This window comes from Panthera onca, chromosome D1 (genome assembly GCF_046562875.1).
Source record: "Panthera onca isolate mPanOnc1 chromosome D1, mPanOnc1 haplotype 2, whole genome shotgun sequence".
NCBI classification, from domain to species: domain Eukaryota; kingdom Metazoa; phylum Chordata; class Mammalia; order Carnivora; family Felidae; genus Panthera; species Panthera onca.
Genome location: NC_138348.1, coordinates 10800075 through 10825095, shown reverse-complemented (window position 1 = coordinate 10825095; position 25021 = coordinate 10800075). Strand labels below are relative to the sequence as shown.

The following is a 25021-nucleotide window of genomic DNA, read 5'->3' as shown; positions in this document are numbered from 1 at the left end:
TCTTCATTTGACTATCTTCTATCTTCTCTTCCTCCCTACTGATGTTTTTCTTCGCTTCTTAAAAAATAGACACACAAATCCTAATTCAAAAAATTTGCCTTTGATAAACCAAACCCTGGATAGTGCCTTATAAAACAAAAACAAAAACAAAAACAAAAAAAACACCATGATACCCAGTCACCAAGAAGAAAGCAACATCATTAAAAAAAAAAAAAAGATTGAGCGGTAGGTTGATTAAATCAGCATTCAGGTAATAATGAGGTTGCATTAGATTTTTACTATGTGTCATACATTAGAGTGTGCATTTTGTATCGCATTACATTTTGTCAAGTTCACCTTGACACAAGCAAGGGAGACCTAGTACATTCAACAGTCAAAGAAACTTAGATTGGACCCAGTGTCAGATGGTATGCCACTACTCACCCAAACTATTTGCACAAAGATTTTTCACTTGAATAAACTGTCAACCCAGAGGGAAGTACAGTTTCTAGGAAGGAGTAAGTGGGTAACAACAAATTCCTCTCTGAGGCCTAAGAACTGAAATTGGCTCAAAAATGGTAATACCGTCCCAATGAAAAGAGGTCTATTAGGCCACGGAATGCTAATATTAGTATTTGCTGGTCACCTGTCAAAGTAAGCACATATCCGTGCTAATTGTGTCTGTGTATGTGAAAGTGCGTAATAAAAGACATGGGGAGCAGGGGATTTGTAGAAGATTCCTAGCAGATCTGTCTTTGGTTGCCATCATGGATCCAAGACGCCCTGGTGTGGTAAAAAATGTTTCGATGGTGTCTCATGGATGAGAGTGAACCTGGTCTATGTCTTGAAGCACTAAATCTTCGTAAGTTTCAGGTTGAGTCAGTAAGTCTTGATAAGGATCTTCAGAATGTGATCTGATCAAGCAACTTAGTGCAGAAGCCTAGAAATAGGACATCACAACATCTACAATTACTTCAACCAGATTTTCAGTGATTTTTATTTGATCTTGTAAGTTTTTTGCTGCAGTGCTCTGTATAGCCCACTGATCCTCAACTGGTGGTACCTTTACCCTCCAGGGGATATTTAGCAATGTCTGAAGACATTTTGGTTGCCAAAATTGGGGGTGGGAGAAATTTTTGACATCGAGCAGGTAGAGGCCAGGGATGCTGCTAAACAGATCATGTCCCCTCCTCCCACCCCCCCCCCCCTCAACACGTAATTATTCATTCCAAAATGTCTACAATGCCAAAGCTGAAACACCCTGGCCGGCCAATGTTTTCACAACAGCCTAGGCAGAGATAGGGCAATTCTAGCCATGTCTGGAACCACCGTAAAATACATTTTTTTCGGTGATCTTGTCAGGTATTTATGTAGCCAACAGTCCGTGCCAGCATCTACAGGGATTTGAGTAGTAGCAAGAGAGACAGTCATTCCATAAAAAATGATAAAATGCTATCCGTGAACACAATGAGATATGTCCCCCTGACTTTTGTCCTAGGGACATGGAAACAGAAATATCAGTATGACATTTTGCATGTAGCAAAGGCCAACCATTTACGAGGGCTTTGCAGAATAAATATGGAGGAACGCACATGTGGTGATGTGGGAGACTACATATACACGTATGAATACGTCAGTGTGTGTGAGCACATTGACATGTTGGGGTGTGTATGACTGATGGGATTCCATGAAAAATTATGAGGTATGGAATTAATATCAAAATCACACTTATGTGTTCCTAGAGCTATTGTATCTCTTACTTGGCTGCTACTTTTTTCCTTAAGTATTTATTCGATCTATTATGACATCCACTTGTTAAAGATATGGGAAAAGCCACTGTTTCCCCATCTCCCAACACAGTAAATGTAATACATGTTCAGTATACTTTAGATGGATGAGTAAGAAATACATGTGTGAGTGAATGAGGGAAACTGACTATGAATGAAGTATCTGTGCAAAGGAATATTTCGAAAATGGAGTGGCTGGTGAATGTAACATGTAACTGTTGTTCTCTAACCTCCCATCTCCCATCTTGCCATTAAGAGGGTTTTGGGGGGGTGTTTGCTGTTGTTGTTGTTTTTGCCAATTCTCTATACAACCAGAGATTGAAGTTAACTATTAACACATCTGATTCTTTGTGATGCTTTAAATGCTTCCTCACCTTCTCAATAAAAAAGGCTACTCACCCAGCTGATCTCATTGCCATCCACGGTATAAGTGAGCCCACAGAGTGAGAACGAAATAAAAATCTGCACACAAGTCAGTATCATTTGAAGGATCACAATATTCTACAGAAGAGAAGGGCAAGAATTAAGATTTCCCCAACCAGCTTTAGTCTGCAATGTGCTCATCCTGGTTGTCCGGGGGAGGGGGTGGGGGCAAGGGGCCAGGGTTAGTGGATATTTTGAGGACAATGCACTTCCTATCTAAGATATGCCCGTTCCATTTAGACACAATATTGGATCTGGCACAAACCTTGTCTCAGCGAGCAACCATAAATAAACTCCTACAGAAACAAATATGAGTTATAGGAATTCTAAATGGCAGAGCTCTGCAAAAGAACTCCCTTAACATTCTAGAGTTAGTTACTCCTATTTCAGCCATTTTTTTCACACGCATTGGTCAAACACTGAATACACCAGGACTTTTCTCTCTCTCTCTCTCTCTCTCTCTCTCTCTCCCTCTCTCTCTCTCTCTCACACACACACACACACACACATTCATACACATACACACATCATGTGACTCAACTTTACTCACAGAAAGGATGGATTTACTAACATTCCATTGGTCTTTTATTTTTTTATTTATTTTTTAATTTTTTTATTTTAGAGAGATAGAGAGAGAGCATGGGGAGAGAGGCAGAGGAAGAGAGAGAGAGAATCCCAAGCAGGCTCCACACTCAGTGCAGAGCCCAATGCAGGGCTCAATCCCATGAGCCTGGGATCATGACCTGAGCTGAAATCAAGAGTCAGATGCTCAACTGACTGAGCCACCCAGGCGCCCCTCCATTGATCTTTTAAATTAACATTAAAATGACTCAGACCAGCTCCCAAATTTTGTATCATTTTCACTACCAGAAATCCATAGGCCAGTCCTCAATGTTCCAGATCAGGTCCCTCCTCTCTGGGCACACTGATCTGTGAGCAGTCTTTTTATCATTTTTTTTTTAGAACAGCCCATGTTCATCAGAGAAAATCTGGAATAATAAGAATACGTGTTCTTAAAATGACACACAGAAATGCACACACATAATTCTGCAATTCTGAAATCAGGTTGTTTCACTTTTTTTAAAAACAAATGTCATGTTTATATTTATTTGTTTTCCTATCACTTTTCAACGTTTAGAAACTTCATCACGGGCTTTTAGTCGCTGAGGGCTGAGGTAGCTGAAAACAAACATCACATGTGAAGACACCATCCAACAAATTAGTACTTACAGTTATAAAAGATTTAACCAACGAACATGCCGGTAACTCCCAGCATTCAAGTAAGACTATGTCAACTAAATTCACGGAGAGAAGAATTATCCCAGTGCTTGAAAGTAGTGTGCTGATAATGTTAGCTCCAATAGTGACTTCGATCTGGAAGAGAATAAAGCCTTTAATGGAAATACTCAGGGCCTTTTGTATTTCCAGACACATCTTCTGCAGTACCCTGGAGGCATGCCCTGGCTCTATGGGCTAAGGTAAGGGATCCTTCATGAGGAATTCAATTTCCTGTTTTACAGAAGCAGTTTTCTGGCAAGCCACTCTACATCATGGGAGAGAAGGGAAGAAGTGATCCTCCAGAAATGAAAGCCCATGGAGCCAACATCATGGGGGTTCTGTTTGTTCTGATATCACTGGTAGGAGTGATTTTCAATATGTCCTCCCTGAACTAGAAGCTCCCTGATACAAACACAAACGTGCACCCCTCTCCATCTTAGCCTTCCAAAATGCGTCTCTTCAACCATTGAAACAAGGATCTATCTGTAAAGACCCCCCTCTTTTGCTTCTTACTAGGCTAAAATTCAGACAGTTGGATACTTTCTCCTCTTTTTTTTAATTTTAATTTTTATTTATTTTGAGAGAGAGATAGAAAGCAAGTGGGGGAGGGAGGGAGGGAGGGAGAGAGAGAGAGAGAGAGAGAGAGAGAGAGAGAGCGAATCCCAAGCAGGCTCTGCACTGTCAACACAGAGCCTGACACAGGGTTTGAATGCATAACCCATGAGATCATGACCTGAGCTGATGTCAAGAGTCAGACGCTTAGCCAACTAAGCCACCCAGGCACCCCTGGATAATTTCTTCTCTTAAAAAAGCTAAGTGTATGTCTCATTTTCTAAAGAATTAACAGATGATTGAAGAAAAAGTTGCAAGCCAATGAAATAGATCATTGAAGAAAAAGTTGCAAGTCAACGAAATAGACTGGAATATCCAAATCTTGTTTTGGTTTGGCCTCCTGTAGAGAGTCAGAGTCAACGGTTCTTGTTAACTCATTAAATGAGCAAAAGGGAAACTGATACTCACCAGAAATTTTGTTTGTTTTCTTGTACATGAGATGGTCAAAGATCCAGACATGATGAACTGTTCATAAGACAGGAAAGACATTAACGGGGGAGAACGCTTTCCTATCCACATCACCCACCTCCACCTTGGATGACTTAACCTGAACCCCACATCTCTCCCAGTCCAAAAGAATATTCCTAAAGAACAACGCATTGAATCGAACCAAGTTGAATGTGTGTCCATTTGGGGCATGTGGATGGAAGAATATTGACGTGGAGAGAAAGTGAGGCAAGAACTCAAGGTAGATGCCATTGACTGTGATAGAGTTGGATGGGATGGATGATTCTGCCCTACACACCCCCATCCTACCCCCATCCTGACCTATCCCAATTTATTCCAACCTGAAAGTTCATTTGCTTTCTTTAATTTTTTTAAACGTTTATTTATTATTAAGAGACAGAGAGAGACAGAGCATGAGCAGGGGAGGGGCAGAGAGAGGAGGAGACACAGAATCCGAAGCAGGCTCCAGGCTCTGAGCAGTCAGCACAGAGCCCGGCGCGGGGCTCGAACTCACAAACCGTGAGATCACGACCTGAGCCGGAGTCGGATGCTTAACCGACTGAGCCACCCAGGTGCCCCTCATTTGCTATCTAAAGTACACCTGGATCCTCTCAAGTAGGAATGATCTCTCCCTTCAAAGGAGGGAGCATGGGACTCAGGAGCATTTTTTTTTTTCTCCAAACACTTACAATTGGTCCTGAGGCTGCTTCGTCACTTTCTCTCCTAACAAATTCCCTATCTACTTGGCACAGTGCCTCTAACAGAGTCTAAAAAGGAGTCTCAGCTATTGTCTACAGAAAGCGAGGATAAACTAATTACATATATTTTTCCTTTATTTACAAGTTCTAAATAACTTCTTTGATTCCCAAAGTAGTTCAAACAGATATACTCACAGATGCTGCAGCCCAGAATGGGTAACCAATATAAAAGCAGAATAAAAGATTCCTGAAGTCAGAGTGCCAGTAAAGAAAAATCTCAATGATCCCAAATAAGAAACATTTCAGGCCAATCATTATCTGAGCTACCTGGAGGAACAAAAATAGAATACAGGGGGGAAGTGGAAAAACTCTCTACATTCCAGACTTTTCTCCCTCGATCCCAAGGCCACATATGAATCGCATTTTTATCTTTTCCACCTTCACTGGGTCTTAAAAATAATCCTCGGAAGAGTGAAATCCAAAAAAAAAAAAAAAAAAAAAAAAAAAAGGTGTTGGTTTCCCAGGCCCTGTGGATGGATATTACCTCATGGGGCTATTATATTTGGGCACAAACATCCCATTTGAACTCTGGGAGCCTGAAACACCTTCAAAGCAAAACATCTGACCTAAGTGTACTCCCAGATATATTTTCCTACCCACTTTTTACCCAGTCTTATGAGCTGGCATAAAATAATTCACCCCCAATAAAGTTGTAGACCATTTAATTTTCCATACTCACCCCCTAACGTCTACAGGGCTAAAGGTAACTTACACCCAGGGATTGCAGATTCTTTTTAAGGAAATCACGCAGCTTGCTGTGTACACGTTGAGCTAAATCGGGTGCGTCTGCTCGTCCCACCTGCGCACTTTGAATTTCATTTGTTGAAATGCCCCCAGCAGTCCCCTCGGTAGCAACGGCATCACTCATTCTGTAAGAGACCTGTACTTGACGCCTGGATGCGGGGGGGGGCGGTTCTGCAGCCCTCCAGGATGGAATCAATGGAATATGGAATTCTGGACCACAGCAGTGGGAGACAGGCAGGGATGGGAAAATAGTACCACGGGGGCTTGGACAGCTTCCTTACACTTTCTAGAAGCCCAAGATGTTCACCACTGTAGAGCGGACGCCTCCGTTGTTTCTCACATATCTGCAAAAAAGAGCTGTGGATTGGACTGGAAGAATGCATACCTTAAGGTCAGGCACACCCTTGCGTGAATCGCGACTTCCTGTTATTTGCTCGGTGGCTTTGGACAATTCAGGTACATTCTCCGAGTTTCTATTTCTTCAGCTGTGATTTAGGAATAGCAACGTTTCTGTGACCTCATAAGGATTTTCTCACGTCATGTTAGACAATTCATCGAAGTTATTTAATAATCTGCAACGTGATGCACGTTTCCAGTTCGTTTCTTTTCTCCTCAGAAAAGAGCAATTTAAGCCTTCCTATGAATTCTTTGTATCATTGCCTAAAATTTCCATATGATGAATTTTTAGAATAGAACAGAATGGATCTCACTCGATTGGTCTTTTCCTCTAAGCCTACATTACTTTTTTTCTTCACAAAGCCATACTATTTTTCTGTATTTAACATAATGACTGCATTATAAGATTCTGAAAAAACAGAGAAAAGTTCACATAAAGGTACATTAACCACACACAACTAGCAATATTTGCCTTCATTCCAAGTCTTTGCTGATACACATAAATGGTTTTTGAGAGTTTAATTATGGTTTACGTGCACCCTTGTCTCTAAATGTTTTACACTTCACATTATATATTAAAAATCTATCCAAGTGTCGGTTAATTATCACTTTTCTGTTTGCACAATATTTTAAAAAAGAATAATGGTATGATCTATTAAGCATTTTCAAGATGCCATATATGTATATTTTTAAATTTTATTTATTTATTTTTGAGAGAGAGAGAGAACACAAGCCAGGAAGGGGCAGAGAGACAGGGAGACACAGAACCCAAAGCAGACTCCAGGCTCTGAGCTGTCAGCACGAGCCCGATGCAGGGCTCGAACCCACAAACCGTGGGATCATGACCTGGGCCAAAGTCAGATGCTTAACGGACTGAGCCACCCAGGTGCCCCTAGATGCCATATATGTTTTAAGTGACCTATTTTTGTTACTGTAAATAAGTATCCCTTTAACATTCATATTAATAAATTCCCTTTTGTGGGATTATTGGATCAAAGCATAAGGATAAGAGCAAGTCTTACACATCCTAAATTCCATGCCAAAAGGTTGTATCTATTTACATTGTCATTAGAAATACCTGGATTATCGGGTTATGACACCCTCAGTGAAACACCTCTCTTCTAACGATGAAATCAACTGCAGAATATTTCAAGTGAAATATAAAAAGTAGTAGCAAAATGTTTCATTTTCTGGCTGACATCCTAGTATACCAGGTTTTCTTGATCTCTGTTTCTTCAGCATCTAGAACAATCGCTCGGCATCTAATGGGAGAACATCCTTTACTTTTTAAATGAATTAATGGTAAACAATGAAAGGAAGATTGGAATCTATTGCTGACCTTGTAAAACAGAAACAAGTAACACTTTAATGGGTAAATTATGAATTCCAATGCAAAGGACGGACAGAAATTAAGGGTGGTGCATGTTGCTCTAAAAGCTTCCTGAATTACTTCCATCACACACTTTGCCTCCGTGTAAACCTTTCTGTGTATCTCAAGAGTTAAAAAAAAAAAAAAAAAAGTCATATTCAGCCTCTGATGAAGAAGATAATCTTATTTTTCAAAACTCTAATTGTAAGGGGCGCCTGGGTGGCTCAGTCGGTTAAGCGTCCGACTTCAGCTCAGGTCACGATCTCGCGGTCCGTGAGTTCGAGCCCCGCGTCGGGCTCTGTGCTGGCAGCTCCAAGCCTGGAGCCTGTTTCAGATTCTGTGTCTCCCTCTCTCTGACCCTCCCCCGTTCATGCTCTGTCTCTCTCTGTCTCAAAAATAAATAAACGTTAAAAAAAGTAAATAAAACCTTGTCCTCTCATGTGTATGAACATGCATATACCTACATGTGGTAAAAGTCTTACATGGATGGGAAGGGAAAAATAACGATTGTCTCTGAGTTCAGAAGGAAGGAAAATGAGCTGGCGGCTCAGGGCTGAGGCTCCAACTCTGCCTACAAAGTTTTATTAATTTTTTTAAAATTTTATAACATTGAAGCAAATGAAGCAAAAAGCTGACCCTGGGCAATAGATAACGTATTTGTAATCATATTATCTGTGCATATATCCTTAGTAAAACAAATGACAGTAAGAGAAAATACTGCCACAGAGCCACTGCCAAGCTGGCAGAGAAAGACTTTTCTGCTGTCTCCTCCCCTCCCTGGATCCTCACTCTTCCAGCTTGGATCTGCTCCCAATCCAGGGATTTTGCCTATCCCCAGCCCACACTCAAGCCCGGAATCATTGCCAAATTCAGCCAGAATATATACAACCAAAAATGAGCTGCACCTACCTTGATGTCTATCCCAGGCTGCCGGTGGGTTTTAAGTAGCAAGCTGTTCTGGTTTGCAACCTTGTGTTTCATATCTTTCATGGAGTTGCCCCCTGCCCTTGGCCCTCTGTGGAGAAGGATTGTTATGGTAGAATTGTTACTCTAGGCTTCTTTATTTCCAACTTTAGGTTAGATATAAGGGCGGTAAAGATAAGCTAGCCTTAATATTATCAGAAGATAATCAACAATCTACCACACTCAGAAACAGAGATAACAGCTTTCTGAACTCTTCTGATGGTGCATATTCCACTGTATCGGTTTCCACTTGATTCTTTTATTTAGACCCAAACTCCCTGATTCGCGTTCATATTAATAGTTCTGTTTAATTCTAGTTCCGTTCTTAAGGCGCCCCTACCAAAAAAGATGCCTGCAAACGCTGGCCTCTTCTCTGCCAAATGCTTTTTCTTCTTGCTGAGAGTATGCCTTTGAAAGGCTAAAATGTTTCCTTTTCCTTATCTCAGACATCTGAGTGTGACACCTATAGATCCAACGTTTATCAGAGGTATAGTGAATAGTGCTCAGAATTTCTTTTTCAGTCCTTACATGACAGACACAAGGATCTGCTTATTATCTATATATTAGAATTAAAAAAAAAAAAAAAAGGAAGCTGAGAATTGATCCAAGATCACACAAGGAGTAATTAGTCAAACCAAGTCTGTCCAAACCCATGCCTGTGTTGTTGGGGTTAATTTCAGCAAGCCTGAAACAGACCTGAGAGGTTTTTCGGGAGTACCTGTGGGGCACTGACCCTTAGTCAAGGCATGGACACATGGATTCATTGTGTTGCTCTGTAACCAGGGGTCTGAGGAGTTTCTGGGTGGCTTGTGCCAGCTTGTCAGCATTATTTATTGATAACAGTGTGACTAGTGATGTGTACGTGGCTTCAGCGAGACCACAGAATGGTATGTTATTGGGGCTGGTTGCAATAACATGCCCATGTGACAAGCCAAGTATAAGAAGCCCCCAAACCAATACAATTTGGTCCTGGTCCTGAGGTTTTCTGTTGGGATTCCTTATCAAAAACAAACGTGCATCACAGGGGGAAAGGGAGGGCAATTGGAACACAAACCCGTCATTATGGACCCCTTGCAATGAGGCAGTCATTAGCTGGAACGCACATTTTTAGTTTAACGCTGTTGCTATATCGTGTCCTAGTCCTGCAAAATAGATCTCAAAGTGGGACACATAGTCCATTTGGATCCTATGAGTCTTCTTTAGAAATTAAACCCTGGGGCGCCTGGGTGGCTCAGTCAGTTGAGCGTCCGACTTCCGCTCAGGTCTTGATCTCGCAGTTCGTGGTTTCGAGCCCCGCATCAGGCTCTGTGCTGAACTCTTGCTCAGAGCCTGGAGCCTGCTTCAGATTCTGTGTCTCCTTCTCTCTCTGCCCTTCCCCTGCTCACGCTTTGTCTCAGTTTCTCAAAAATAAATAAATGTAAAAAATTTTTTAAAAAAATAAAAAGAAATTAAACCCTAACCGCTACCACTGGAACATTGGGCATCAGAAGTGACATTGCATTGAAGACCCAGGTTCGTCTTTAACTAAAAATATTGCTAAGGATTTATTTATAAGTAAAAAGGGTGGTTTTGATAAAGGGAATGCCCAGGTGGTTACTGAACCCCTTCGATTTGAGGTGGCACAGGCTTTAAAATCAGTTGCTGATAATAGGACTTCCCGGTATAATATGGAAATGATAGAAACCTGACCTGAGGATCTAGCAAAATGGATGAGTAAGGAACTGCAAAAGAATGGCAAGTCAGCTGAACATTCCTTTTTAGTGTTCCTGCTTAACAAGACCAAGAGTGAGCTTTTCCCTCTTTGGCCAGTAGGAGGAGCGCCAGCCAAAGGAACCGGGACAAATCACACCGATCAATTGTCTACATCTATAAAAACGGCTCCTAAGAATTTAGTGTATAATGGACTAGCGGAGAAGTGCATCATTTACACTCAAAAGAGGGCAAATGCTCTACTGTCCTTCCTTTGCCTTGTGATGGTCAACGCCTACTGAAGCCATGGAAATACCTCAAAAGCTGGCGGCTTCAGAATGGCTCTACAAAGACTCTATGAAACAAGCCCCCCAGGTGAGATGCCTCTTGCCTGGGTTATGACTGACACTGTGATAAAAGAGGTATCACCAGAATGGGCATCTTATTTGACTTTGCCCTTGTGACCTCAGGAGAATGGAAAAAAAATGGCAGTCTTGAGGCACATTATTCTGTAGCTTTCCTTTCTTCTAATGAGACCATCCCCTCCTTTCATTCTTTTTTTTTTTTTTTTAATCTTTTTTAAACGTTTATTTATTAATGAGAGACAGAGAGAGACAGAGCATGAGCAGGGGAAGGGCAGAGGGAGAGGGAGACAGAATCTGAAGCAGGCTCCGGGCTCTAAGCTGTTAGCACAGAGCCCAGCGCGGGGCTCGAACTCACGTACCGATGAGATCATGACCTGAGCCAAAGTCGGACGCTCAACCGACTGAGCCACCCAGGTGCCCCCCGCCTCCTTTCTTTTGTGAAGAAGTTTATAATGGATTGTTATTATTTTTCTTTAAGTATCTGATATATTCCAGTGAAGCTATTTGGGTCTGAGCTTTTCTTGGTGGCAAAGTGTTTGAATATTATTTCAATTTCTTCACTTGCTATAGATACATCCATATATTTCTAATTCTTTTTGGATCAGTTTTGGTAATTTATGTCTATCTCACAGTTTCATTTATTTGTGTAAGTTGCTGGCATAAAATTGTTCGGAATTATATATAAGGGCTTTATAATGCTTTTAATTTTTGTAGAGTTGGTGATGGGTCTCCTCTTCCATAACTGATTTTGATAATGTGTGTCTTCTCTCTCCTTTCTGTTTGGTCTGTGTAGCTGAAGTTTGTTAATTTTCCTGGCATTTTCAAAGGACTAACTTTGCTTTCCTTAGTCTTTCTTCATTATTTTTCTGTGCTCTAGCCTTAATTATTTCCTTATTTCTCCTTCCTTTGGATTTAGTTTTCTCTCTCTTTTTCCTGTTTCATGGGAGGGGGCTTAAGGTTATGGATTTGGGACATTTTTGCTTCTGATATAAGCACTGAAAGCTATAAATTTTCCTCTAGGTCCAGGATTAGCTGTCTCCCATACATTTGATGTTTTCTTTTTTATTCAATTTAAAATATTTTCCAATTTCTTTTTTTTTTAATTTCTTTGACCCATAGTCAATTGAGAAATGAGTGATTTAAATTTACAGCTATATGGGGATTCCACAAAGTCTCTCTGCTATTGATTTCTTGTTTAATTCTGTTTTGTTCAGAGAACTTTATATTATTTCAATCTTATAAAATGTATTGTCTTAAGTTCCAGCATATGATCTATATTTGTTTTCTATTGTTGTATAACAAATGCATTACTACAAATAATATATATTATAGTATGTTAAGATTTTTAAAAATATTTATTTATTTTTGGGAGAGAGACAGAGCATGAGCAGGGGAGGGGCAGAGAGAGAGGGAGACACAGAATCGGAAGCAGGCTCCAGGCTCTGAGCTGTCAGCACAGAGCCTGATGCGGGGCTCGAACCCACGAACTGTGAGATCACGACCTGAGCCGAAGTCAGACGCTTAACCGACTGAGCCACCCAGGTGCCCCTATATTAAGATTTATCTTATATATATATGTGCATCAAGTTAAGTTGGTTAATAGTGTTCAAGTCTTTTATTTCCTTCTTGATTTTCTGTCTAGCTTTCGTATCAATGATTGAGAATAAAATATTGAAACCCACTTGCAGTTGCTGAATTCTTTCAATTCTGTCAGTTTTGGCTTCCTATATTTGGGGGTCTCTGCTGTTTATTACACCTTCATTTACCCTTGTTTCTTCCTGCTCTGTTGACCCTTTTATCATGATAAAATATCCCTCTTTCTCTCTAATAAAGTCTCATATTAAGGCCTGTTTTATTTCATAAGAATATAGGTATTCTAATATGTTTTCACTCTTATGTGGATCCTGAGAAACTTAACAGAAACCCATGGAGGAGGGGAAGGAAAAAAGAAAAAAGAGGTTAGAATGGGAGAGAGCCAAAGCATAAGAGACTCTTAAAAACTGAGAACAAACTGAGGGTTGATGGGGGGTGGGAGGGAGGGGAGGGTGGGTGATGGGTATTGAGGAGGGCACCTTTTGGGATGAGCACTGGGTGTTGTATGGAAACCAATTTGACAATAAACTTCACATATTGAAAAAAACAAGAATATAGGTATTCTAGCTTCTTATAGTAATGGTTCGTGTCTTTTTGAAGATACAAATAATAAATTATTTCCAAAAGATGCATTGTCCCCTCTCACTGATGACATATGCAGACAAAGTTTGCAGGTGTGATTTTATACTGTCATATTAGCTGCCCACAGGGAAATTCTCCATGGACACTGAATTATTACCCTGGCTTGCCTTTTCTATTTATTTGGGGGGCTCGGGGGCGGGGCAGGGGTGGGGAGGGAAAGCATTTCTCTTTATCACCACTGGATGTCAGTAGAGTCACCTGTGCAGAAGCTCTGAAAAATGCCTTTAATTCTAAAATCTTCCTTGGCAGCAAAAGGAAGAGAAAATAAATTGCTGCAGTCTGAGATTCTCTGTTTAGAGCCCTGTACAGACACTCTTGGAGGAATGAAAGATCTTAGGAGATTAATCAGTTTCAAAATCCAGAGGCAGACAGAGATTCAAATTGTTTAGAGAATCAAGTTGGCGTAAGGGAAAAAGTTGGTGGTGGGGGGGGGGGGTGGCGGTGGTGGAAGAAAATTGAAAATAAAACTCAACGGAGCATTTTCTATGTGAAACACACGTGTTTTCAATACATCTTCAGATCTCAAGGTAGACGCCAATCTCATTTCACTCAGGCTGGAGGGGCGTGGCCACTTAAAAGACACAGGTGGTTAACATGCTGGTTATGTTGAACCAATGGTAAGAAGTGACTTTGAGTGTTGCCTAAAGGGCTGGCTGCCTTTTCTGAGAAAGGAGTCAAAGCTAAGAGAAGTCTAGCTTTGGGAAAAGCCCTCAGGGAACCCAAGGATAGGTTGGGGACCCTCCCCAAGCAGAGAAACCCACCTTATGATTGATGAGAGGATTGGAACTTTCAGTCCACCCCCCTGGCCTCTGGAAAGAAGAGAGGGAAGAGAGGGGGTAAAAATTGAGTTTTATCACCAATGGGCAGTGATTTAATCAATCATGGGTATGTAACAAAGCCTCCATAAAACTCCAGAACAGGATTGGGATAGCTTCTTGGTAAAAACAAAGAGATTCGGGAAGAGTGGTCCTCCACAGCCTTTCCCATTTCTTGCCCTCTGTATCTCTTCCCTATGGATTTTCTAGAGTTATATCCTTTTATAATAAACTGGTAATAGTAAGTGAAACATTTCTCTGAGTTCTGTGAGCCACTCTAGCAAATTAGTTGAACTAAGGAGGGCTTGGGAACCTCTACCTATAGCCAGTGGGCCAGAAGCTCAGGTGACAATCTGGGCCTGCTACTGGCATCTGAAGTGGGAAGAGGGTGGTAGGGTCACAGTCTAATAGGACTGAGCCCTTAACCTGTAGTGTTAGATGCTATCTCCAGGTAGAATTGAGTTAATTGTTTGGTGGTATTGATAAAATACACATCACATAAATCAAATAAAGATTTTATTTTGAAGCCAATTACTTACAGAGCTCCTGAGGTTTAATTGTAGGGGGCTTGTCTACATGTAGTGATGAGTAAAATCCTGTGAGGGAACACTACTGTCTACTATGAAAGAGTCGGAACACCACCGTAAGTCAGTTAACTCCTGTTGGCGATTAAGGGGGACAGGAAAGAGTTGTCTCCTTTACTTCGGCATGATCACTAAATCACACAATCCTATCTAGGTTTTTGCTAAATGTCTGACTATTTGGCGGTTTAGTCGATGGTAACTTACACATCTGTGCTTTTACCTAATGCCAAACCAAGACCCCCCCTATTGAGCACATATATTCAGCAACAAGAAAACAAACATATACATTTCCAGTGCTCATTACCTAAACGCTACATTTCAGGGAACTCAAACTTTGCTTTCTTGAGTTTCTCTGGCTGGTCTTCATACAGTATCATAAAGCCAAATTTCTGATGACTATTTCCCCTAAGAAGTTACTAGTTCTTCGTATCCAGGGTCACGAAATGCCTTTGAGGGTGTGCTGGATTTATTCTTGCAACTCTGAGGCAGGAAAAGCACACGCTAAAAGAAACAAAATATGTTAGTTCTTCAGACTTCACTAAGGTTCAGCTTAATATATACATCTCTCGATGTCATTTCCTCCAATCTGTGTGTGTGTGTGTGTGTGTGTGTGTGTGTGTGTGTGCATGTGTGTTATACAAGATGAGTGTAGCATGTCATTAAGCTCTTTAAATAAGTGCTGCTCATCAGCTCAGTATTCATCCTGCTTTCTGTAATAAAATTTTGGATAAATCAAGGCTTTTTAATTTGGTTAAATGAAGCTGTGAGTCTATGGTGGTGGGAGGGTGCTGTCCCATGGAATTTGAAACAAGTTTTTAAAAGTATCTTTTAGGTGAAAAAAGAATTTGAAGATCACAGGAAGGTGAAGCCAGAGCAAAGGACATTTGCCAAATGCAGTCATGTGCAAATATCTTTCACTGAGTCAAGACTGTTAAGGAGACTGGGGCTGTCTAGGGAAGACACAAGCCAAGTTCTAGGGACCCAAGCACAGCACGGACTCACACACAATGCCAGGCAGGCCACTTAACTTCCAGGTTTCTGCATTTACAAGACAGGAGACCGAACCGGTCCATTTTTCAGGTTCAACCATTCCATTTGGTTGACCCTCGGCCAGTCAGCTCCCCAGTCGTTATCTGCTTTCCTCATCTGTCTTCCATCCCCATCAAACCAGCTCCGATGTGTATCTCATGACCGACAACTGCCAGCCCGTCAGTCACCCTAGCTGACATCACTCAACACAACCCTGAACCTGAAATACACCTGGCAGGACTCGGGAAGGCCGGCCAGCACACTCACCCCGGGGAAGTCAGAGTGAGCCTCTTTCCACCAAATCACGGCAGAGAGCGCAGCCAGGCAGAACTCCAGCGCCGTGTAAATCAGCATCACAGACAGAGTTCCCTGCAGCGGAGGAAATACAAGATTGGCGGTGCTTGAGTCAACTGAAGCCCTCATCCCTTGTTGGGCGGCGACTGTGGGGATGAAGGCCTCAACCATCACAGAGTGAAGAGCACACTGCTCCTGTCCAGCCTAGCAACTGGCTTAGTTTAACCCCTTTGCTTAGTTAGACCCTTGAGAGGGAGGATGAACTGTAATTACATCAGCTACACATAATCCACTTTGTGCACCGTACGTCTCGCTCGGAGACATAGCTGTATCTGATTACATCGTTGACGCAGCTAGTGGTATAATAACTCCCAGGGCTGGGAAAGGCCAGCTCCCATTCTTGCCTCAGCCTCACCTCTACCGCTTAAGCAGCTGAGTGAGCCCGAAGTCTCTACTTCTCTAGCTTGTTTCCTCATTTATCAAATGTGCACCATGATACTTCCTTCTCAGGGGGATCTGAGAACCAATGAAGTTTTGACCTCATTGGTGTAAGTCCTTTGTGAAAGTCAATATTAACACCCCCTCTGGATGGGCTTTCTTAGCCTTTCTTGATGTCTGTGAGAGTCAGAAAGAACAATCAAGGCAATAAACACAGCATAAACAAAGCCGCCACCCTCACTGACAAAGCCAACCAACTCAAAAAAGATGCTCCACCAAGAGACTAGGTTCTACCATTTCTGTCCTGAGGCAGCCTTCATGCAGACCCGGCGAGATGATAGGACAGGAGAGCAAATGTGACTGCACGGGCTTCTCGTCTATTTACACACAGTGGAAGAGGAAACGCAACTCGTGGACGTTAACGAGAAATTGTCCTAGCAAGCAAGCTCACTATAGTCCCTTTATTTATAAAGCAAAATTATCCCTCACCAATTCATACTTTATTCATTATACAAATCCCTCCTCAACTTCTCTCCAGGATGATTCTCACCATGAGCTGGCTCCACCAAGTGTGGGTTTATGTCAATTACTGCCAACCTCATTTGCAGGTACCTTTTCCCCATGATCATATCACGAACCTGGAGAGAAGCAAGTTCCTTGGGCCAGCTCCATAAGGAGTGGTGTGCAAGCACGTGCTTGACCAGCTCTGGCCAGCCTCCAGCTGTGTCCTTGACATCACCCACTTTTGTGACTGCAGGACAACAGATATTCTGGAGCCCCTTTATTCGCGTCTTTCTCAGGGTTTTCTGACCACACACATACCCTTCAATGCTCCAACCTAAGACATTATTTCTATTAGCTAAACTTCATTGCTTTCTTTTCCCTAACAGTGGCAATTTGTTATCAGTTGCCATTCTCCATCCTCCTATATATATTTCTCAATTTAATAAATTCCACCTCTGTAAGTTATAACAAAGAGCAATGATGCTGCTTTCTCACTCGATCAATACTGTTCATCACTGCGGTCACCGGAAGGAGAAGCCCTCACCTCCAGGGTCACACTTCCTACCCTCTACTTCTCAGTGCTTGGCCTGACGTCTGCTCAGGCCAAGTTAACACCCTAGTACACATACTTTCCATGCTTCCTGATCACTTACATCTTCCTGCTGTCTTTGCCTTTCTGAATTTACCTTTCCACGTGCCAAGATTTTTGGTTTGGCAAACTCCTATTTTATGACTCTAACAACAGAATTACTTTGATTATTAAGAAACTCTATCAAGGTAAGTTTTAGCTTTTCCTTATCACCTTTATTTGTCATTGCCTGTTCTACTCCATTTCACTGCCCCAGAGCCTACCCTGTCATCTCAGTCGGGCAGTGCCCCCCTCTTTGGGAAGACGGAGCCTTGGCCTTCCCCCAGATGCCCAACCCGGAAAGAGTTAGACAGATTTTCAAAAGAAGGGGTAACGACAAGTCAAGGCTTTCAGAAACCTCATATGACTGGAACAACCCATCTAAAAAATACTTACAGTCAGAGTGGTTTTGGCCGTGATGCATTCTTTGTCCATATATGGGTTAATATAATAGTTAAATGTAGTCCATTCAGGTTTTCTTTGCTCTTTGTTGAAGGTACACTTCCGAAAGGCAGGATCCACAGCATCCAACGTGACAGAGAGGAGAATGAAACCCACCAGAGCACATAGAGAGCTCAGAATGTTTGCAACCACGCTGCTCTGAACCTGACAGACAAATGCTGAGTTAAGAATCACTTCCGATGAGCAACCAATGTTCTATCATCCCTCTCTGCCAATGCATTGCAGAACCTTACTTTCTAATCTGTGTCCTTCAGGAAGTCTAGCATGGGTAGACTTAAACTTGTATGTCTCCCCAGCACTTAGCAACATCTCTGAACCTAGAACATCTTGGCTAGGTGAATGAATAAATGAAATGTTTCTCCCCACGTAGGACTTCAGTAGGTGACAGAGAATATTCCTCTCCTGAATTCTTTACCCAGGACTGATGGCGGGGCTTCCTGAGGCCGTGTCTACAGAATCCCCTAAAAGGTATGACCAAAGGCAGATGTGATTTCTTTCTCCCCCAACTCATCCAGAAACCCCTGGTGGAAGCATCAGCCACACAGAGGAGGCAGACAAAGCAAGGTGCTCCTCCTTGCACCCCACCTTCTTCAACGCCCACCCACCCAGATAGGAATATGGGGACATAGTGCAGTCAGGCTTAGGTGAGCCCTGGAGTGGACAGACCCAGGGCTCTGTATGAATGAGTGGTCACACCCAGAGCTCTGTATGAAGGAGTATATAGAGAGAGTTCTAGTCTTAGGCCCGAGGATGGTGTAGCACGTGATGGCAGGGTGAGGCAGAAGGTCAGACTGGATGTTAGGAAGCTGACATCATGGTAGTAGCTTTGCCTACGACCCTCTCAGTTTTCCTGAGTGCTCCGTTCCCCAGTTCCATTTTCCACTCTGGGTCTCGTTTCCACATGTACGAAGTGAGTGAGGGCAACAAATACACTGAGCTCAGAGATGTGGTCTCTTCTACCCCAACTCACAGGAAAGGGGACTCGAGCGAGGATGATCCTGAAAGCTATATTTATAGGTGAGTGTGGTCCAGGGAACTCCCAGTAGCCACAAATTAGAATATCACATAATCCTGTCTAGGTTCCTCTTCCTTTAGGGGCTCAGCAGTTGGAGATTTGGGGCACAGTAGAGAATAGGCAGGACATTTTTCTCCTCCTAACCCCCATTCCCTAAAATAATGACTAAGGTGCACGCTCCTGGGCCTCCTGATAACCTGATTTCCAGAGTATAGGTTTCTTAGAATAATTTAGGTTTGTTCTGGGACAGCACTCTCCCTCCACCTCAGAAAGGGCTGGTATAATGTGTGAACACAGTAGAATTCACTACAAGATTCATGACTCTGGTGAGCCTGAGTGCACCCAAAGCCCACACCCCCATGGCCTTGAGTTTGCTGCTCTGTTCACTCTGGTGTTGCTCTTCTCTGGGGTAAGGGTCCCATAAGCTTCCCCGATAATCTAGAAACATTAGTCTTTAAAAAGAAATATTTATTTATTTTGAGAGAGAGGGAGAGTGAGCAAGCATGTGCATGTGTGGGAGGGGCAGAAGGAAATGAGAGAGAGAATCCCAAGCAGCCTCTGCACTGTCGGCACAGAGCCCAGTGCGGGGCTTGATCCCACGAACCATGAGATCATGACCTGAGGCGAGGTCAAGAGTTGGATGCTTAACCGACTCAGCCCCCCGGGCGCCCCTAGAAACATTATCCAATACGGTTGTCACTAGCCACATGGACTACTTATATTTAAAGTAAACTGTAATAAAATTTGAAGTTCAGTTTGTCTATTTCACTGGCCACATTTCCTGTTCTCAGTTGCAACATGTGACTGGCAGTGTGATTGCTTCATCTCTGCTATTCCAGTAAGTTCTATAGGACAGCACTGATCTAGCAGCTTGGGGGCTAGGTAAGGGTTCCGAGTAATCAACCTCTAAAGTCTGATGAGAGAGAGAGTGAGAGAGAGAGAGAGAAGGGGGGGGGGGGGGGATTGGCATTGTCCTGAGCACTCACTCTAATTTCCTGATGACTTCAGGAGATTTTTTTTTAAGCAGAGCTTCCAAATGGAGTTTCTCTGTTCTATGGCATTCTCACATGTGACCCCCAACATCAAACTACTTGAGGGACCTAGGATTGAGTGAAGATTTAGTGAAACTTTACAGATTAGAAACCTCCCTACAATCATCTTTCCTCTCCCTGCCACTCCCAATCCTGGCTTTCCTGGAAGAGTTAAACGCAGGAAAATTTGTTTGTTTTTTTTTTTATCCAATACCAATAGTTAATGACACCTTTTAGGACTCGAGAGTTTATACTCAGATCCACCAAAAGTATTGAGTTTTAGATCAGATAGATAAAAGGATGAGAGAGAATTCCCCACATAACAATTTTGACTGGCTTTTCTCAAGGGTTTGGACAGAATCCACAACACATAGACCTCTTTGTAACACTGTCACCGTCTTCGTCACTGAAGACTTAAATTTAAAGTCCAGTCACCATCAAAAGGGCATTATAAGGAGGCAGACTTTTTCTAGAATAGATTCCTGGGCACTGATCTAGAGTATAAGACAGTACCCCGAATGAAGTCTGTGACTGAGCGTGCAGTTACCGGAGGAGGGTGCACTGGACAGGAATATGGATAATCCAGACTCAGTTCCTGACTCTGATAAATATCTGCTCTGAACCTGCAAGGTGGAGACATTGACCTTGGAGAGTTCTCCCTAAATTTCATTTCGATCCATGAGTAGTGGGTCGGAGTTCTTATACTCACCAAAGGCTTAGTTGACTTTTTCTCCACGATGACTGACAGAGTTCCAGAAATGACAAACTACTCAGAAAGGAGAGACAACGGTGGGGTCAGTTTCTACATATACACGAAGCCGCAGTGTTAGCCACAAGGTGATGAGATGAAAAGTAAGGTGATCTTCAGAAGAAATGATTATTTGAGCCAACCAAGACATAGATGTAGAATCAGGTGACTCCTGCTATCCCACCCGACTCAACTCTTCCCTGGGCTATACACGCAGGGAAACATGTTCTACCATTGACCCCTTGCTCCCGGCAGACAGTGAGCTGACAGGTGCACAGCCTGCCCTCCTGGCATCTTCTTCCCACTTCCACCCCGCTTGTCCTCCTAAGGATCTCTACTCACACACAAGCCTCCCATGAATGGGTAAGCAGCCTTCAAAAGGGTGGAAAACACCGGGGTAAAGGATGGAGAGGACGGAACAGATACCAAAATGATCCCCAAACTCAACACCAACACCCCGCACAGGATCTGAATAGCCTGTTGGAAGAAGAAGAAGGGAGACAGAGGATTAAAGTCAGCATCTGGAGAGGCAAAGCCTCTTTATCTCTCCCAGGGTCCTCGCACATCATCAGGATCCCAGCAAGGATACAGATACTGTAAAAGGTCTGGGGTGGGGGCTCCGCGAAGATGTTGGAGGAGATGTTGCTGTGTCACAGAAAACTATAGTCTCGGGCCATCTGGCAGGTGCTCAGCAAGCCTTCGAGCATCTCTGCCTCTCTGGCTCATGGCCCTTGCTCCCGGCTCAGTGTTGGACTGTTTTCCCTGGCTCTCTCATTCTGTTACTACCAACTCTCCTGTCTCTTATGGAAACAGGGGAGATCTGAGAGCCCTCACACCGCCTTGGCACTGGTGATGTGGAAGTCCCTCCCCTCATCTCCCATACCCTGCTGGACACAACAGAGAACCTGACCCTCCGGTTGGCTCCTTGACCCCTCCAGTCCACGTCCCTACAGCTGTGGATCTTGGCTTCCAAGTGGCCAAGGTTGCCTCCTTGACACCCGCCGCAGATATTTCCAGCCCTGTGAATATTTGCCAAGCAGTTTTCCAAACATTATGTCCCACGAACCTCGTAGTACCCCACAGGATCATGTATTTGAGGCAAGGCAATGGGTCCCCCTAGGTTCTGCAGCCTTAGATCATATAACTGCAGAGATAATTCCAGTCCTACATATATCCCTCCCAGCTCTCCTCCCTTCAGTCCGCAGAGCTCTAGCAAATCATGCATGAGAGGAGAGAAGCTAACAAAAGACACATATCATCCCTGTTCTCAGAAGGGAAGGATAAAAGAGGGGAGAGAAGTTTATTTTTCTCATGATTTGTGGTGAGGGAAAAATTCCCTTCAAAAACATCAGTCAGGTTGCCTAAGCATGCAATTGGTGAACACATAGAAAAAAACATACATAAAATATGGAATTACTTATCACCATTACTCTGGTAAAACATGTAGACATATGGCTTTTTGTACTCTGATTACACTTCAAGAGAGTGATTTTGGGGGCTCCCGGGTGACTCAGTCAGTTGAGCGTCTGACTTCGGCTCAGGCCACAATCTTGTGGTTCATGAGTTCGAGCCCTGCATCAGGCTCAGTGCTGACAGCTCAGGGCCTGGAGCCTGCTTCAGATTTTGTGTCTCACTCTCTCTCTGCCCCTACCCTGCCCATACTCTCTCTCTCTCTCTCTCTCTACTAAAAATAAATGAAACATTAAAAACAATAAAAAAGAAAGTGATTTTTTATAAAAAGAGGAGTGCGCTATTGCAAAACTATGGAAACATCAACAAAGACTCAATTGCTAGTATTCAGAAGAGGGGAAAAACATTTTTAATATCATCTTAGGTCTGGGGAAGGTTTGGATGGCTCTACAAGTGGCTTCCATTGGACTACTCACGAACCCAGAGTCCCTCTGGCAAAACTTAAGAGCCACCATGACATAGTCTAAAGACTACGGTTTCTTTCCTGTACCCCGCCCCCCTCCCCATCCCATTCCAGCACGTTCTGAATTGGCCTTACCCCAAGAACTTTGACCTCTGCCTTTAGTTGTTTCTTGAGGTTGTATTGCCTCTGGTTGGTGGGTTTAGGTTCCCCTGTTTGGGGGAAGCTGATGCCATTTGGTGTCAGAACTGCAATGGCCTCATTGGTCATGGACCGTGATAGCATGATTGTGCCACGAACCCTGGAAGAGAAAATAAACACATTCAGTTCTTAAAAAGTATAGAGCTCTCAGGCCTCCCAAAATTGGAAGCCAGTATTTTCCCATTAGTCTGGACTTGACCTATTCTTTTAGGGAAGGAAATTTATACAGCATGCAGCAGTGAAAACCACAAATACTTGGCATCATGAATATTTGTTTCCCAACGGTGTTTGGCACACCAATCTCGAGAGGCAGATGGTCACATAAAACTTGCAATACGTCGACATCTCTCCCCTGGTTCTACTCACAACAAGTGAATAGCCAAATATTCCAAGAATGTCACCCTCAAACGTCCCTGCCAGTTATGAGATGCAGGAAGGGTTCTATTCATCAGCGTTTTCCTATTCGGGTTCTGTACTTCTCATGCTACCTAACTGTTCATTTTTTAGCCCAATAATAATACTTATTGGGATTAATCCCAAGTATTTTTAAGTTGTATTTTATTAGACATTATCCTCTAGTGCCTTTTTTTTAAAAGTAATCTCTATACCCAAAATGGGGCTTGAACTCATGACCCCGAGATCAAGAGTCACATGCTCTATGGACTGAGCCAGCCGGGTGCCCCCACCCTATAATGCCTTTTTAATCCTTACAACAACCCTGTAGGTTAGTTGGTTCTTTAGTTACCAAAACCATGCCGTAGTGAGGGAAACTCAGAATCAAAAAGCTTGTTGTGAAGGGAAATAAAACCCACTTTGCACACATGCACGGCAAAGAGTTAATGCCGAAGAGAGATTTGCAGTTATGATGATTACTCAGGCAGGTTCACATAACTGGAGAGCTGTAGAGCTGGGACTGGACCCCAGCTCCCCCTGAGTATGCAGCCTTTGCACAGTTCACTAGATCATGTGACCCCTTCATCCTTTCCACCTGGCAACAGCAGCCTGTGCCTGTGTTGACTCATTCTGGAGAGGCAGCAGCATGTAGAAAGACGGTAACAGGACCAGAGTCATGAAAGCCGGGTTCCAGGCCCGAGCCTTCCACTTGCCAGCCTCAAGTGACCAAACTGCCTGCAGTATTAGCGACGAGCTCAGCCGGCATCTCTGCTCATAGCACCGTTCTCAGCCCCTGGACTGTCCAGTTTGTACAAGGCCCAAGAACAGTTGAAGGGGCCAGAGCTGGGCTCTCACTGATCACGTGACCTCAGGCAAGGGACTCACTGAGATCACACAGCAGCAAGAGTTAATCCAGAACTCCTTCCCTCTGCCTGCTCTATTTCCAAAATAATCTGGTGCCTCTTAACTTCTCTCCAGGAGCTTCCAATCCGATATCCCCTCTAAGGGAGGCACAGCAGGGGAGTCAGAAGTTGAAAACAGTCTCTGGACATTGCCTACCTGTGCCCGTGGACCAGCCTGTTGGTTGCAGCTGAGGTCTCTCAAACTCCCAGGAGACTCTCGGTTCTCACACAGTCCTGTAGAATTTTCTACTGGTCTTCACCTTTTGAAAATCACCAGCCCTTCCTCAGTCCAGGGTTTATAGCCACACAGGATGTGATACTTACAGATTGTGGATTTGTGAAATGTGCTTGCACTTCCTTTTTTCCCCAAACTCCTAGCATCTTCAGCAAAGTCTCCAGTAGAAAACCTAAAGATTGGGAGAACGTGAGATTCCCCGAGCTCTGTGTGTGCATTGCCACCCCAACACTTCCTAGCTCTGTGTTATCAGACAAGTCGGTGTTCTTCTCGCCTCAGTTTTCAAGTCTCTTAAACAGGGCAACAGTACCAACACTGGAGATTTGTTATGAATCAGTTTAGAGAAAATATTTATAGAAGGCCTTTACTGTTTCCAAGAGGCATTCAATAATAGTAACATTGATCGTGATAGTGATATTGATAAATAATAATATTAAATAACATATAGCTAACTATAGTCATAATAATAGTGATAATGACTATGCTGATTTCAAGAGGCATTCAATAACATATAGCTAATAACAGTAATAATAGAATATAGAAAAATGTCTTTGTTACTTATGTAAATTTTTCTTTTTCCAGTTCCTTAGGCTCTGGACAGGCTGAACCAGCCTCTCAGCACCCACTGCCTAGATGCTGCCTGCTATAGGGTGGTCCTTCTTTTCTGGTTTCTCTCTTTCTAGCAATGGATCTCTGTGTCCCAGAAAGGTTGGACACTTCTAGGAAGTAGTGAAACCAGATGGGGGCGTAGCTGGGGAAGGACCTGCACAGATTTAACAAACTCAGACTTGGGATGCTTTTGTGAAGCAGAGGGGTCCTATGCACCC

The 25021-nt window shown here is 43.1% G+C and overlaps 1 protein-coding gene across 5 annotated transcripts; it reads right to left on the bottom strand.

The window, feature by feature from the left end:
* Window positions 1–257: 257 nt before the first annotated feature.
* Window positions 258–24318, bottom strand: LOC144612706 (membrane-spanning 4-domains subfamily A member 6D-like). Of its 5 annotated transcripts, XM_081790255.1 has the most exons (16): window positions 24117–24318; window positions 22602–22764; window positions 20936–21070; window positions 20555–20611; window positions 17734–17943; window positions 15741–15842; window positions 14749–14945; window positions 13807–13854; window positions 8703–8808; window positions 6414–6600; window positions 5997–6153; window positions 5420–5551; window positions 4488–4544; window positions 3420–3563; window positions 2166–2267; window positions 258–919 (listed from the first exon to the last, which is right to left on the bottom strand). In XM_081790255.1, the coding sequence occupies exons 2-7, from the start codon at window positions 22746–22748 to the stop codon at window positions 14850–14852; spliced, it is 747 nt and encodes a 248-aa protein (XP_081646381.1). In that variant the 5' UTR covers window positions 22749–22764; window positions 24117–24318; the 3' UTR covers window positions 258–919; window positions 2166–2267; window positions 3420–3563; window positions 4488–4544; window positions 5420–5551; window positions 5997–6153; window positions 6414–6600; window positions 8703–8808; window positions 13807–13854; window positions 14749–14849. The 5 variants fall into 5 exon arrangements, with proteins under 5 accessions (XP_081646381.1, XP_081646379.1, XP_081646380.1 ...); XM_081790253.1 differs by having other exon boundaries at window positions 2166–3563; XM_081790254.1 differs by having other exon boundaries at window positions 2166–3563; window positions 6414–6513.
* Window positions 24319–25021: the final 703 nt, after the last annotated feature.

What these genes read in the sequence shown, in the direction of transcription:
- LOC144612706 (XM_081790253.1), bottom strand. Translation starts at nt 22,748, where the DNA reads ATGCTATCACGGTCCATGACCAATGAGGCCATTGCAGTTCTGACACCA. An exon ending in CAGAGGTCAAAGTTCTTGGG is followed by an intron (nt 21,071 to 22,601) that starts GTAAGGCCAATT and finishes TTCTTCCAACAG; the next exon opens with GCTATTCAGATCCTGTGCGG. An exon ending in CTCACTCTGACTTCCCCGGG is followed by an intron (nt 14,946 to 15,740) that starts GTGAGTGTGCTG and finishes TGTTTCTTTTAG; the next exon opens with CGTGTGCTTTTCCTGCCTCA.